General features: G+C 41.0%; 2 protein-coding genes across 2 annotated transcripts; one reads left to right on the top strand and one right to left on the bottom strand.

Moving 5' to 3' along the window:
* Window positions 1-2,117: 2,117 nt before the first annotated feature.
* On the bottom strand, window positions 2,118-3,077 carry LOC137294469 (FMRFamide receptor-like). Its single transcript, XM_067825492.1, has one exon. It carries the CDS (start codon window positions 3,075-3,077, stop codon window positions 2,118-2,120), a length of 960 nt encoding a protein of 319 aa, XP_067681593.1.
* A 1,949-nt stretch (window positions 3,078-5,026) lies between these two features.
* On the top strand, window positions 5,027-10,112 carry LOC137295146 (ribonuclease Oy-like). Its single transcript, XM_067826468.1, has 6 exons — window positions 5,027-5,039; window positions 6,802-6,859; window positions 7,344-7,463; window positions 8,022-8,070; window positions 9,362-9,442; window positions 9,969-10,112. The coding sequence occupies exons 1-6, from the start codon at window positions 5,027-5,029 to the stop codon at window positions 10,110-10,112; spliced, it is 465 nt and encodes a 154-aa protein (XP_067682569.1).
* Window positions 10,113-13,922: the final 3,810 nt, after the last annotated feature.

Raw genomic sequence — 13,922 nt, 5'->3', positions numbered from 1 at the left:
GATTAAGAGAAACCTTAAGATATTTGAATATTTACATATTGTCAACGTAATTTCCCCAACTGGACTACAAACTGTCTGATTACCATTTGTTACAAAGCCGAGGTGATTTAGATCGCTGGCTTTGTGCCCTCTGGGAGTGTTGGTTCGAATCCCTGATGAACTCAACCTAAAAACTTAATAGCATCTGTATCTTACTGGGGAAAGTGTACAATAACAGATGTTGGATAAGGATAAATGAGATGAGGACGATTACTAACTTCTTGAAATAGCAACAATGGATGCAAAATGTAATAAATAATGCCCAACCATGAAACCCCGATTGATAAAATACTCAGCAAAAACAGTTTCAACACAAAGCTGGTTTCCAGATGCATACTTTATTATCAATCCACAGATTAATGATCTCTCATAATCAACAGCGCTCCAATCCGGCATGCTCTCAACATCGACACTAGGACCGGCATCAGTGAGGATACATTTTATCTTGTATTAAACCCCAATGAGAGTCCAGAACTGTGTGGGGTCGTAGCCTATGGGACCAGTCAGACGAGTTGTACCCTAGGGGATGTTCATTCACTTTGCCTGCAGTGCCTGTGGCAACTGTCGAGGAAGCTGTGGCTGTGGCTGTGGCTGTGGCTGTGGCTGTGGCTGTGGCTGTGGCTGTGGCTGTGGCTAATCAAAAACAACTTTAACAATGAACCAATGGAACAAATGCCAAATTTGCCTGTTTATCTACAACAAAACAAACTTGAGCTAACACATTACTACATGAAAATTTGGTAAGTGTACTCGCATTACTAACATATTCTGTACACTTTGGCCGTTACAGTTGCAGTAGCTTGGATATATACAGGAATATACCATATACTATAAATATATAGGTTAATTATGTTTGTTGTGTGTTGTTTGTAGCAGTTAGCTCACAATATGCTATGTTTTGAGAATTATCCTCTTTGGGGTTACTTATTTACAATAGTACCATAAATAAGACATACAAGTAAAACATGATATCCAACGACTAACGATATCGGGTGGTCGGCATTGCTACCTTGGCCGACACATGTCATCGTATTGCGTAGATGGATGATTATAATGTTGATCACTGGATTGTCTGGTCCAGTTACAGACCACCGCTATATAGCTGGAATACTGCTGAGTGCGTTGTAAAACTAAACTTACAGAACGGGTGATGAGTGAGTTAGTTGTGTTTTACGCCATACCCAGCAATATTTCAGATAATCGAGTCTGGACCAGACAATCCAGTGATCAACAGCATGAGCATCGATCTGCACAACTGGGAACCGATGACATGTGTCAACCAAGTCAGAGAGCCTGACCACCAGATCCCGTTAGTCGCCTCTTACGACAAGCATGGTCACCTTTCACAGCAAGTATGGGTTGCTGAAGGCCTATTCTACCCCGAACCTTCACGGGTCCACAGAACGGATGGAGATTTATCGAGAAGTATTTTGAAGTAGGACTACTAGTATGACTCGAAAATGTGAGCGAACGACGTCTTTATTGAAAAATGTTCGAAGTTTCAGTATAGGTTCTAACGTCGTTATATGGCATATGTGCAGGGTATGTGTTGAAGCCAGTTAACGATAATTCTTCATATAATATACTACAAATTCTACATATTTGCACACAGTACACACACTACTTAAAGTGACCTTCAGACAGTGTTTTGTTTGAAAGGGAGGATATATGGAACGGAGGGCTATTGCACAATCCAAACAGGCACAATTTCTGTAACTTTTGTTACCGCCAGTTTTAGAGTTTACTTAACCGCGCCCAAGATATACGACAAGCCTTGTCAACTCTAGCTAACTGGCCTGGTCACATATATAGCAGAGCCGCGTGTCAAAAGGAGCTGAGCAAGATTGTGACAAGGATGGACACAATGCGTGGATGAATAACTTCTTCTTTACTATGGGCGACGTTTCCGCGTGTGTTCCATCCTCCATCAAGTGAATGATGACAGAGATAGTACCTACACAAAAACGTCGTCACTCACTAACGACAAATACCTAATATATAGTTCCATATATTAACAAAGTCCTTCGGTAAATCCTTTGGTAGACCGTGTATTGAATATGAATGACATCATATAAAAGTTATATTCGCTGTTCCCCCAGTGACCGATCTCCAGGTTCTGTTATTCTACAGGCCGTTAACAAACTTGCTCGGAAGATTCTACCAAAAAGGGTATAAAATACAAAGTTTATTGAAAGTTTAACAACTATGAATAGATCGTTTAGTCTTGTTACATAGGGATTTTCATGACACACCTTTGCTACTGCCGAAATCATGTGTGTCAAAAGCGATATCGATGTTATGGCAATGACAACTATGATAAGTTTTTTACTATTATTTTTGTCGTTTGGTATCACGGATCTCTTCGTCATTTGTATCCTGGATTTAATCAGACAGGAGTTGAAGACAGCAAGAGCTACGATTGGGATGAAACACTGAATTATGAAGGTTGCATAGCCCGAATATAACACGGAGTATCCATACGATGTCCTGAACGGATTCCATGAGGAGTGAAGCCATGTCCTGTTGAGCTCCTGATTGAAGTATAACTCAGGACACAGGGCAATCCACTGAGGTAGGCTGAGCCCAGCTGAAGCAACTCCCAGAAAGATCAACGTCTTGTTAATGGTAGAGTTCTTCAAGTATCGTTTAAACGTCAGTGGCATCGTTAAAGCAAGCGCTCTTTGCATTGCAATTAACACAGTGACGTACACTTCGTACGTGTAAACAGAGAATGTAAGAGGGGACACACACCACTCCAGGGCAGCAAAGATATGTCTTGTAGATATGAAATCCGGTAAGGTTTTGCTCATAAGGCATAGGGCGAGGGCAAATATTTCTGTGATTGACAGTAGTTTCAAAAGACGCGTCCCTTTCACTTCTTGTTGAACTCGCGAGAGGACAGTTACACAGAGAACATTTCCACAAACACCTAGAATTGCACAAGTGATCATCAAGACAGCAAATATTTCCGTATCTGATTGAATGTTGACTTGATCTTGATTCGTCGAGTTGGAACACGTGACAGTGCAGTTCTTCATGCTCGATCGTAGTACCTACAGCATAAACAATATATTTATTGTAAGTGTTATTGTATTCAAATAGGCAAAATTGTCATTTTTAGGATACGTATTCGTCATGTTGACGCAATAATGGGCCTTTCATTTAAAACTACTGTTTAAAATGTGTAGATCAGTTTTGACAACGCTTGTATTTACCAACCAAAATTGATCGTTATGGATCTTAATGGCTGAGGTAACGTAACACTTATTGTTTTATCGCAACTGTGAAATATAAAGTTACATTGACAGACTGGAAGAAGCAATATTTTAATGTAGATCTTCAAATCACGTGACTGACCTCGAACATTGACTCATCACGTGATTAACAGTTATGTGTAATGGGGTGACTATTGCATCTGCTGGAAAAACAAGATGGCGTCTGGTAGTTTTAATTCTCGGTTCAAACGTTACTGCAACGAAACAGAGGATGATTAAATATTTTGAAGGCTTCGTGCAGTTTAAACTTGAAATCGGTAAAACAAAGCGAATGATTCCTCTTAGAAAGGTCAATATGTGAAAACAAAGACACGAAATTCAAGGGTCAGTGCCCTCAGTATTACCTCGTCCTGACCTCATGAAGAGTGAGTGAGTATGGTATTACGTCTCCTTTGGCAGTATTCAAGCAATATCACGGCCGGGAACACCAGAAATGCGCTTTACACATTTACCCATATCGGGAATTGACTCCAGGTCTCCAGTGTGATGAGCGACCGCTTTCACCACATGGCTACCCGATCGCCTCTGGCTTCACCAAGAGTAATCATTTGTAATGTAATGCATGATCAACATCTTTAGCATTTACACAAAGTTGAACAAATACGACGTGTATTGACAGCATTGCGCTAGTATTACGCTAACGATTTATATGCTGATTTTAGTGGAAAGAAAGTCACATCAGGAAAGGAAAAGAGAATGGTCTACACACTCATTTCTCGAAGCTAAAACAAACAATTCTACCGTATAATTCAGACAAAACATCTCGCATTTGGGAAACAAATCGCCTATTCAAAATAACTAACATTAGGCATTCCCTATCGTCACCAGTAAAAACAAAACGTGGCAAACGGGGCAAAGAAAACAACATGAAATAAGTGAACATTGGATGTCTGTTTTCGTATAAATATCGTGCAAATCGACAGTTCTAGACTCTTACCATGGAAGTAGCTCTAACCTAAAACAGAGCGATCTCTTTATGCAAGTATATTGCTAATGGCCATTGCTTCAATAATCCCATAGAAACAGCTGCGCATCCACCTCAATGGGCAACTGCCAAATTAAGGTGTTTGTAATCAGACGTAACGAATCGTAGTTAAATCGCTGCCACCCTTAACGCCAATGGGTTTTAAGGTTTGTAACGCTAAAGTTACTTAACAGAGGTGCAAATGTTATGTGCTGGGATGTACTCAATAGGCTATTGTCCACGAATCGTTAAGTGACTATAAGGGATTATCTGGATGTTGCTATTAGCTCTCATTGATTCCATATTGTTACATGTCAATGCATGGGAACGCTGAGCAGTTCCCCGGGACTGATTGTTGCTTTCTTTATTCAATTTGTCTTTCCCACGAGACTACCCGAGCCATATTTCCCGAGTTCGTCTTGGAATTAATTGGCAAATGTTCTATTTTGTTCCCATTAATATTTACACCTTCACTATCATGATAACAAATGAAACCATTTTGAAGTTTAACTTCATCCGCCAGTGGTACAAATGTCATGATCGCAAGAAAACGAAGCCAGTGTACGTTCCTATATGTTTGCCCTATAATCCTACCAAAATTAATAACTTGTTATATTATTATACGCATTTAAGCATTATTATTGCTCAGAATAAAGTTGTATCTGATAGCACACGTGTCACGTGGTGAACAATGCAGCAATGTTTCTATTAATATTTACATCCCAGTAGAAATACATTTTTAAGAAAAATGGCGAGTGCTCGTAAAGTATCTCGTTGTTTGTATTTGATATGTTACATTAAGAGTTCACTGAATAGTGATAAACACTGGCTAGAAGTATGCCAATTTGGGAAATCAGTTTCCCAAATGTTGAATCACCTACACTTTGTAATAACCAAACTTGGATAAAACCTGTGTAAAATAGCAAATTCCGGAAACATCCAGTTTTGCTTTCCAGCATCATCTAATTTTTTTAACATTATGTGGCATTCGTATGGATATTGATATTCGTAAAGAACAATTCATAAGAAGTATTTTCATCCTGTTTTTCATAACCTTTATCTGTGCTGAAACAGATATCGTGTGGCGCCCTGTTTCACGAAACATAGTCTTATTGGATCCGAACCCAACCTGTAAGAAACATTTTAAATACTGTGTGTGAACTTCTTCTATAACTCCAAAGGATCTTGTCCCCCATATATCATACTCACAGAGTACGTTTCGTGAATCTATGCTATGAAATAGTTACAAGCCGCTGGAAAGGGTGTGCAGTTCTTTCTTCGAAATAATGTGAACAGAGGTAGCATTGCAGCTTGAGCCGCTAGCGCTTGACATGTATTTGCCCAATTTAGCGTTGATGAAAATAGAACACCTAAAGACTTATTATCTGCTGTAATTTTTAGATCTATGTTGTTTAGGACCCAGCTTTCACGTTTTAGCAACAAAACCCCCATTTCTTAATGCAATGACATTGGATTAATTGACTTGAAATCCACATCTTTCACGGGAAAATTGGAGCACATTTAATTTCTGTTGTAACCCTGAAAGAGTATGAGAGCAAATTAAAACATCATTGGCAAACAAAAGTAGCATAATATCATGAATATTTAGTCACAAGCTCATTTATGAATAAGGTGAAACAACACCTGTTGGTGTGAAAAAGTTACCGGTTATTTTGGTTTCGGTTTGATCTCGTACATGATTTAGCTGATGATTACATACATGCATAAATACATTAAACAGTTCATATGACAACACTTTAGTGCTAATTTAAATAACTTAGTCAAAAAACCTTCTTAAAGTCATAAATACACAGAAAACCTACCAAGCGGTTTGCACAAATATTTCGATCAATACTTGAAAGCTTTAGATTAAGATTTGTGCTTTGAACCTAAGACCTTGATTGTGGATATCGAAAATGCCATGCACAATGTGCTCATAGACGTATTTCCAAACGCAGCCCTGTGGGGATGTTTATTACATTTGGGACAGATTCTATTCCGCCTTGTGCAGTCCTTGGGACTCGCTACCTATTGAAGTCCAGATGTGAGGTGCGCAGATGGTTCCGGATATTCATTAGACTTTCAGTCCTTCCTGTTGCCCAGGTTCCAGAAGGATATAAAGCTGTTGTTGCCTGTACACCTTACATACTTATATTGTAGCTTACATTACAAGCCAACCACGCGTCGATGAGTGGAATAAATCTCTACCAGACTTTTGAATACTGAACTTGAGTTTATGATGTATGAACTAGCGGTGACATGCTTGTGGTAGTTTGCTGCCTAGTGTGTCTGAACATTAAAAATGCTGTGCAAATGTATTGTAAATAAAATAACCATCACCAATAGAACTCCTTGTTATTCTGTTCTCTTGTTCACTCTACAAAGGAGTTGACTAAATCAATAAAGACGCTGACGAGGTGTCAAAGGGCTCATTGTAAGTCATGAACTACCAAAGCCAGGCTAGCTATTTTCGAACCGTTCGTAGTCCTAAGAACTTCTTATACCCAGTATTAACATGATCAGAACACCGTGAGGCAAGCTGGCCAAACCCGTTTAACGACACAAACCTCACCTATCTGTGGTTGGTGATGCGAGTAGCAATGACAATGCTTTGTTACTTACTTACAGCATGAACACTTTCACATATATATGCAACAATGCAGTTAACCCTTACTACTGTAACACACATGTCATGCATTAATCTGGGAATGTGCTGTCTCGGGATTAGTATCTAGATAAAGCGAGTTGGCTCCACGTTTAACACTGTACTCTGAACATTTACTTAATATAGACCATCAGTGGTACATCTCACCTTGTACACATGTGTACACATGTTGTATATAGTTTCACCAGATTATTAGTGTGTTTCTGATGCCACGCTATTAGGTTGAATAATTCCCGGGGGTTGAGAGTTCAGGACACGCCGGTGAATTGCACAGACACAATGCAATGACAAAACGCAGTACGCATTCAGTTACCACAGTGAAACACCTAACTCCATGTTCTGACCGACCATCTGTACCCTATACAATGTACATGCACCTTATGTATTCACATCGTTTCAGGGAACACGAATGGAAAGTCCACGGCACATGCGCAGCAAGCCTGGAAGCCACGAACAATGAGTTTCGCTACTTTCAAAAGGCTCTGAGTCTCAACAATGTAACAGCATTTAATCCGCAAATGTAAGTTGTTTTGCATTAAACACTATTCCTAACTGCCTTGCCTCGTCAATACACTACGTAGGAACTGTGACTTTGTAACCGCTGATAAAACTACACCGACTTCTGATGCAGTATGATTTGAGCTGTCACATATTCGACCTTGCGGTCTCTATCAAACATCCAAACCTACCCATTAGGAATTTGTTAACAAATATACGGTTGGCATATTTCCAGCTTTTAACTTTAACCCACTGACCAGCGGAAAATACGAAATAGCTGTAAAGGAAATGATTCGCGAATGAGCGATGAACTGTGGCCTCGTTCAGTGTTCTGGGAAGAGTGTCCTGGGATGCATGCTGCTTGCCAATCGGACGGTCGACAAAATGAAAAAACGACAAGGCCTGGTCAACTCAGTATACTGTATGTGTATGTTGGATATCGGTGGGAAGTGCATGATGTCCTAGGTTGCCCTGTAGGTATAAGCGCACAGTCATCCAAAGCAGACAGACAGACACTTCATCAAATACGTCATAGAGAGTTTTGTGAGCATCATAGAGAGTTTTGTATGTATTTTGACAGGGCGCTTGAGAAGGCTGGAATCACGCCATCATGTACGAAGGCATACTCCGTAAGTGAATTCAAGGCTGTGTCAAGGCTGTGTGTGTCCTTGTCTCTCACCCCATCTCTCTCTCTCTCTCTGTCTCCCTCTCCACCCATCCATCGTACGCGCTGTGACACGTTTGTTATTTGTCTCTTTCCAATGCATCATCCATACCTACGAGCCCATCAGTATTGTCCATGGACGCCATGTGCACGACTACAGTTTGTCAATGCCTGTGCGTCAAATGTGTGATTGTCAATGCCCGTGCGTCAAATGTGTGATTGTCAATCCCTGTGCGTCAAATATCTGATTGTCAATCCCTGTGCGTCAAGTGTGTGATTGTGAATCCCTGTATGTCCAATGTGTCATTGTCAACCCCTGTACGTCAAGTGTGTGATGTCAATCCCTGTACGTCAAACGTGTGTTTGTCAATCTCGTCCCTGTGCGTCACATGTGTGATTGTCAATCCTGTATGTCCAATGTGTGATTGCCAATCCCTGTACGTCAAGTCTGTGTTTGTCAATCCCCGAACGTCATGCGTGTATTTGTCAATCCTGTACGTCTTGTGTTTGTCAATCTCGTCTCTGTGCGTCACGTGTGTGACTGTCAATCACAGTACGTCATACGTGTGTTTGTGAATCTCGTCCCTGTACGTCTAGTGTCTGACTATCAATCCCTGTACGTCAAGTGTGTGTTTGTCAACTCCTGTACGTCAAACGTGTGATTGTCAATCCCTGTACGTTATTATTAAATGTGTGATTGTCAATCCCTGTACGTTAAATGTGTGACGGAAGTTTTCGTTACTCGATCGGGGTATCATCACCAAATGCTAAGTGCTGTGCTCTCTGATTGCTCCTCATTACCATCACAACACATACACATGGCGAGGTTGAAATCAGAGAGCTCGGTAGCTTTCGGTGCTGATTCCCCGATCGAGTAGCGTAACTATCCGTCTTACAGAAATGCGATACCGGTCAATAAGCGGTCAAAACGGCCTTATAAGGCCAAATAGAGGGGTTCATGAAGGTGAGCCATAGTTGCACAGCCAAAAAGAACACTTACCTCGCGGAACATATCATGTTTATCCATTCCAAGCGAGAAATTAGCGAGAATCGAGGTTGATCGAAGTATCCAATATAGCGGGTGGATCACCTTGTTCTTATGGTAGTATAGGGTATATCCTATGCATCCATTGCCTGTGATTCAAATCGAAATATTACACCTCTTCTCAGATTAATGTTTCCGAAGTCAGTGGGACCTGTCTGTAGTGTAGAATAAGATGGTCATGCTGTTCTTCGTGGCTTGTTTTACGTTACAGATCAATGCCATACAAAAGGCTGTCATGGAGTACTTCCGGTTGGACTCTCACGTGAAGATAATGTGTACAAAGCAGAGAAACGTAATGACTGCTCAGAGAATTATTTTACAAGACAGATTACATTGATCTTAAAAGTCAAAACAGAGACCATCGGCGGTCAGAGCTCTGCACAATAGGTCTGATCCCGAGAATCACTTCAAAATTAGGGAATATTTACAAACAGTGAGTGAGTATGATTTTATGCAATATTCCAGCAATACCATGGCGGGGGAACCAGAAATGGGCTTCACACATAGTACCCGTTTCTTGAATCGCACTCTGGCCTTTGAGCGTGGCGAGAGGACGGTGTAGATAGCAGTTGTTAGCTGATTTTCTGTATGTCAAAACAAGAAAAAATAATTGCAATATGTACACTCTCTGTCAAGGACTTCCTACTCTGTAGGTATCCCTCAAATTAGTAAAATCTGCATCTTCTCTTCATCTATATCGTCGTTACATGAAGACAATGTATGTCTAAGAAAGTCTTCCATATTTACAATAGGCATTCCTAACGTTTTGCGTTTCTAAGGCATTCTCAAAATATGTATCGTTTCTATATATCTTGCAGGGTCGCACTGTGTTGTCAGAAATTCACATGGCGTTGTCCAAGACGTTCAACGTGACAAGAATGCCTGGCCATTCCACAAGCAGCTGCTGGCCTGATGACCAAATCAACATATTCCCAATCAGAGACATGCACTGTTTTCAGTAGGAGCTTTGTTTAAAAAAGTACGAGTATATCAAATTCTAGCTACATCATACCCTTTGACCGAGAGTGAGAGAGTGAGTTTAGTTTTACACCGCTTTTAGCAGTATTCAAAGCAATAACACGGCGGGGGACGCCAAAAATGGGCTTCAGACATTGTACCCACGAGGGGAATCGAACCCGGGTCTTCGGTGTGACCAGTGAACACTTTAACCACTAGGCTACCCCACCGTCCGAACCCTATCGAGATCTATGGTAATCATGGATATCTGATCATGCTGTCAGTCACGGGTGAACCTGTCCCCAAATAATCTAGTTCAAGCATCCATCTGAAAGAATAACTACACGGGGACTGAACTACGTACCCCTCAAAATTGGGAATAGTATTAGTGACCAGTTTGGTCTCCAAGCCTGAAAATTGGGAATATTATCCAGATGTCCCCCTTCAGTCTTTCTGAAGGACAGCCATAGACATCAAGTAATAACTTTTGAATATGAGTATGAAAAGCTTTAGAATTTACTGACGAAGATTATCGACAAGGGCTTACGGGAGGGAATGTGCCTTGTGTTGAGTCAGACTACAAAAAAGAAAAAGAGGAAAACGTGATTTAGTCCCACCGCCATCTTATTCTTCGCTCCATAAGATGGCGTCAGTGTGCGAAGCTGTTGACGTCACATCTACGCATTACGTCACAACCACCTATGTATCTTGTATTGTGAACGAACGTCTGTTGGTTCGACTCACAAAAAGTATGCGGTTACCATAGTCCGTTTGGTTCAAGGGCGAACCGATGAATTGCAGTCTAACTCAAAAACCAAGATGTATTAAATGCTCAATGAAACGCTGATCATAATCAAAACATCATACCAACTCTGTGAGTTTTTTCAGATCTTTTGAAACAAATTATCATTAAAATATTGACACAGTTCACACTGTTCACTGTTTGTTACGAGGTAGGAGTGCAGAGAAATGTACAACCAGGTGTTTGAGATGCAGGTGCACAGGTGCCAACAAAGTTATTTACTCATTAACCTGTACTGAGTCGTCTCAATCATTTCTCGCACAAATGACACACAGCTAAACAGTAAGTTCAACTAGTGTTTGGAAGGATAACAATACATGGATGAAGAGCTTCTGTATTACAATGGGAACGACGTTTAGATGAAGGTTTTTGATGAAGATGCTTGATGGGCATTTAGATGCTGGAAGATGGCGTCCTAACGAATGGTATAGATTTACAACTACTGGGCTACTTCTTGCCCCTTCCATTAGTTGAATGACAGAATATGATTACACGCCAAATATATAACATGTGCAGGAAGCCAGTGAGATGTAATTTAAGAATGAGAAAACTGAAAACAAGGAGATTAAGTGATACGTTTTGATTGAGATGTACAGAGTTCAAAGAGATTAAGTGGTATGTTATGCAGTAGACAGGTATAGAGATTTTATAGATTGGTAAATATAGAGTGTTTATACAAAGAAAAGGATAATTGATTAAGCAAATTAAGAACAACGTGCATGAACTTAGATATTCATTCACATCCCGGTCTGTGACATTTGAAACGTGTGTCTTAAACTTGCAACATGGGTTTACACCATCAAAATGATCTGTACTCTTCCACAAATAGTAGGGGAACCTGAACTTTGAAGTCTCGTAGACAGAAAACCCACTGAGGAACGTTAGAATGACATTCACCTTCTGTATGCAGGATCATTTCACGTTATCACCACACGTAAGCACAAAGCATGGGAAGCACATGCACAACATGGGAGCCTCCTACACGTGCATGGGGTGTCATTATGAATCTTGACGTTTTTCAGACAGGTCGATAAATCACATGTAGGCCATTACTCTGGAATGCTACTGAACAACAATGCGTGACAGATCTTCTAAGGAAAATGATTATTTCCCAAGAGGAAATTTATTAGAGGAAACAGAAACAGCAAATTATCAGTTATCAGAGTTGTGAGGGACACTCGACCTGGCAGCTGCAAGTCTGGACAACACTGGACCACAAACCTGCCAAGCAGCAAGGTAAGACGGGTGAAATAATAGGGCTTAGATTTTCGGAGCCCTCTTAGCACTAAGATAGTCGTAAGTTAATGTTAATGTGTGGCATTGACATCTTAAATCTTTGTAGCAATTATTTTGCATGGCTGAAATCTTGGCTGGTGGCACGGGTATATGGGCAAGTAAAATATAATCTCCGCCATAGAAGTTCCGACGAAGACCCGGGTTCGATTCCCAACATGGGTTAAATGTGTGAAGCCCATTTCTATCGTTCCCCGTGGTGATATTGCTGGAATATTGCATGAAGTGGTGTGAAACCTTACTCACTTACTGTACGCGTGTAATGTGCTCCCAGTTAACGGGTTTGCTGATCGCGTTTTGTAGCCTCTTTTATTGAATAGATGTAGCAGAACTTTATATGGTTCCATATATATATATATATACGAGGGTTGGCTGAAAAGTTCTAAGCCTCACTGTGAAAAAAAATTACAAAGTCCATGTTTGTAATTTATTTTTCAACATAGTCAGCTGCCAAGTTCACACACTTTTGCCAGCGATGCTGCAAGGCCCGAATCCCGGTCAGGAAGAAATCTTCTTCAGCTACCCTAAAAAAATCAGTCACAGCGGAAATGACGTCATCATTACTTGCAAAATGGCGACCGGCGAGTTCCTTTTTCATTTTGGGGAACAGGTGGAAGTCAGAAGGAGCCAAATCAGGTGAATAAGGAGGATGGTCAATGAGTTCAAAGCCACAATCGCGGATTGTTGACATGGCCACCACCGATTTATGAACAGGCGCATTGTCTTGGTGGAGGAGGACACCTTTAGCGATCATCACTCGTCGGTTTCCTTTGATTGCTTCTCGCAACTGGTGCAGTAGATCAGCATAGTATCTGCCGTTGATAGTTTGACCTTTTCCAAGATAATCATTGAGCAGAATACCCCTGGAATCCCAAAAGACTGATGCCATCACCTTTCCAGCTGAAGGAACAGACCTGGCTTTCTTCGGAGCTGGTGAATCAGGATGCTTCCACTGTTTTGACTGTAGTTTTGCTTCTGGTTGAAAGTGATGTATCCAGGTCTCATCCATGGTTACAAATCGTGCCACAAAATCATCGGGATCTGCTTCAAAGCGACGCATCAGGATGCTTCCACTGTTTTGACTGTAGTTTTGTTTCTGGTTGAAAGTGATGTATCCAGGTCTCATCCATGGTTACAAATCGTGTCACAAAATCATCGGGATCTGCTTCAAAACGACGCATCAGGATGCTTCCACTGTTTTGACTGTAGTTTTGTTTCTGGTTGAAAGTGATGTATCCAGGTCTCATCCATGGTTACAAATCGTGCCACAAAATCTTCTGGATCTGCTTCAAAACGACGCAAATTGTCAAGGGACGTCTGGAACCTGACACGTTTCTGTTCTGCTGTCAAGAGCTTTGGCACCCATCTTGCAGAAACTTTAGTCATTCCTAATTCGTTGGTGATAATATGCTCAACCCTCTCATGAGAGATGCCCACTACACTAGCAATATGTCGAGTAGTCAATCGTCGATCATCCATCAACATATCGAGCACTCGCGTGATGTTTTCTGGGGTGGTTGCTGTTGAAGGCCTTCCTGGGCGTGGGTCATCATCAAGGCTTTGTCTGCCACGCTTAAATTCTGCAGCCCACTTCTTTACTGTGGAAAATGAAGGAGTATCATCCCCTAGAGTGGAGACCATGTCAGCATGTATCTGTGTTGGAGACATCCCTTTCTTTTGCAAGTACTTGATGAGTGCCCTGTATTCAGTTTTGTCCATT

Source organism: Haliotis asinina, chromosome 8 (genome assembly GCF_037392515.1).
Source record: "Haliotis asinina isolate JCU_RB_2024 chromosome 8, JCU_Hal_asi_v2, whole genome shotgun sequence".
Classification (NCBI taxonomy): Eukaryota; Metazoa; Mollusca; class Gastropoda; order Lepetellida; family Haliotidae; genus Haliotis; species Haliotis asinina.
The sequence above is the reverse complement of the archived record's forward strand: the minus strand, read 5'-3'. Positions and strand labels throughout refer to the sequence as shown.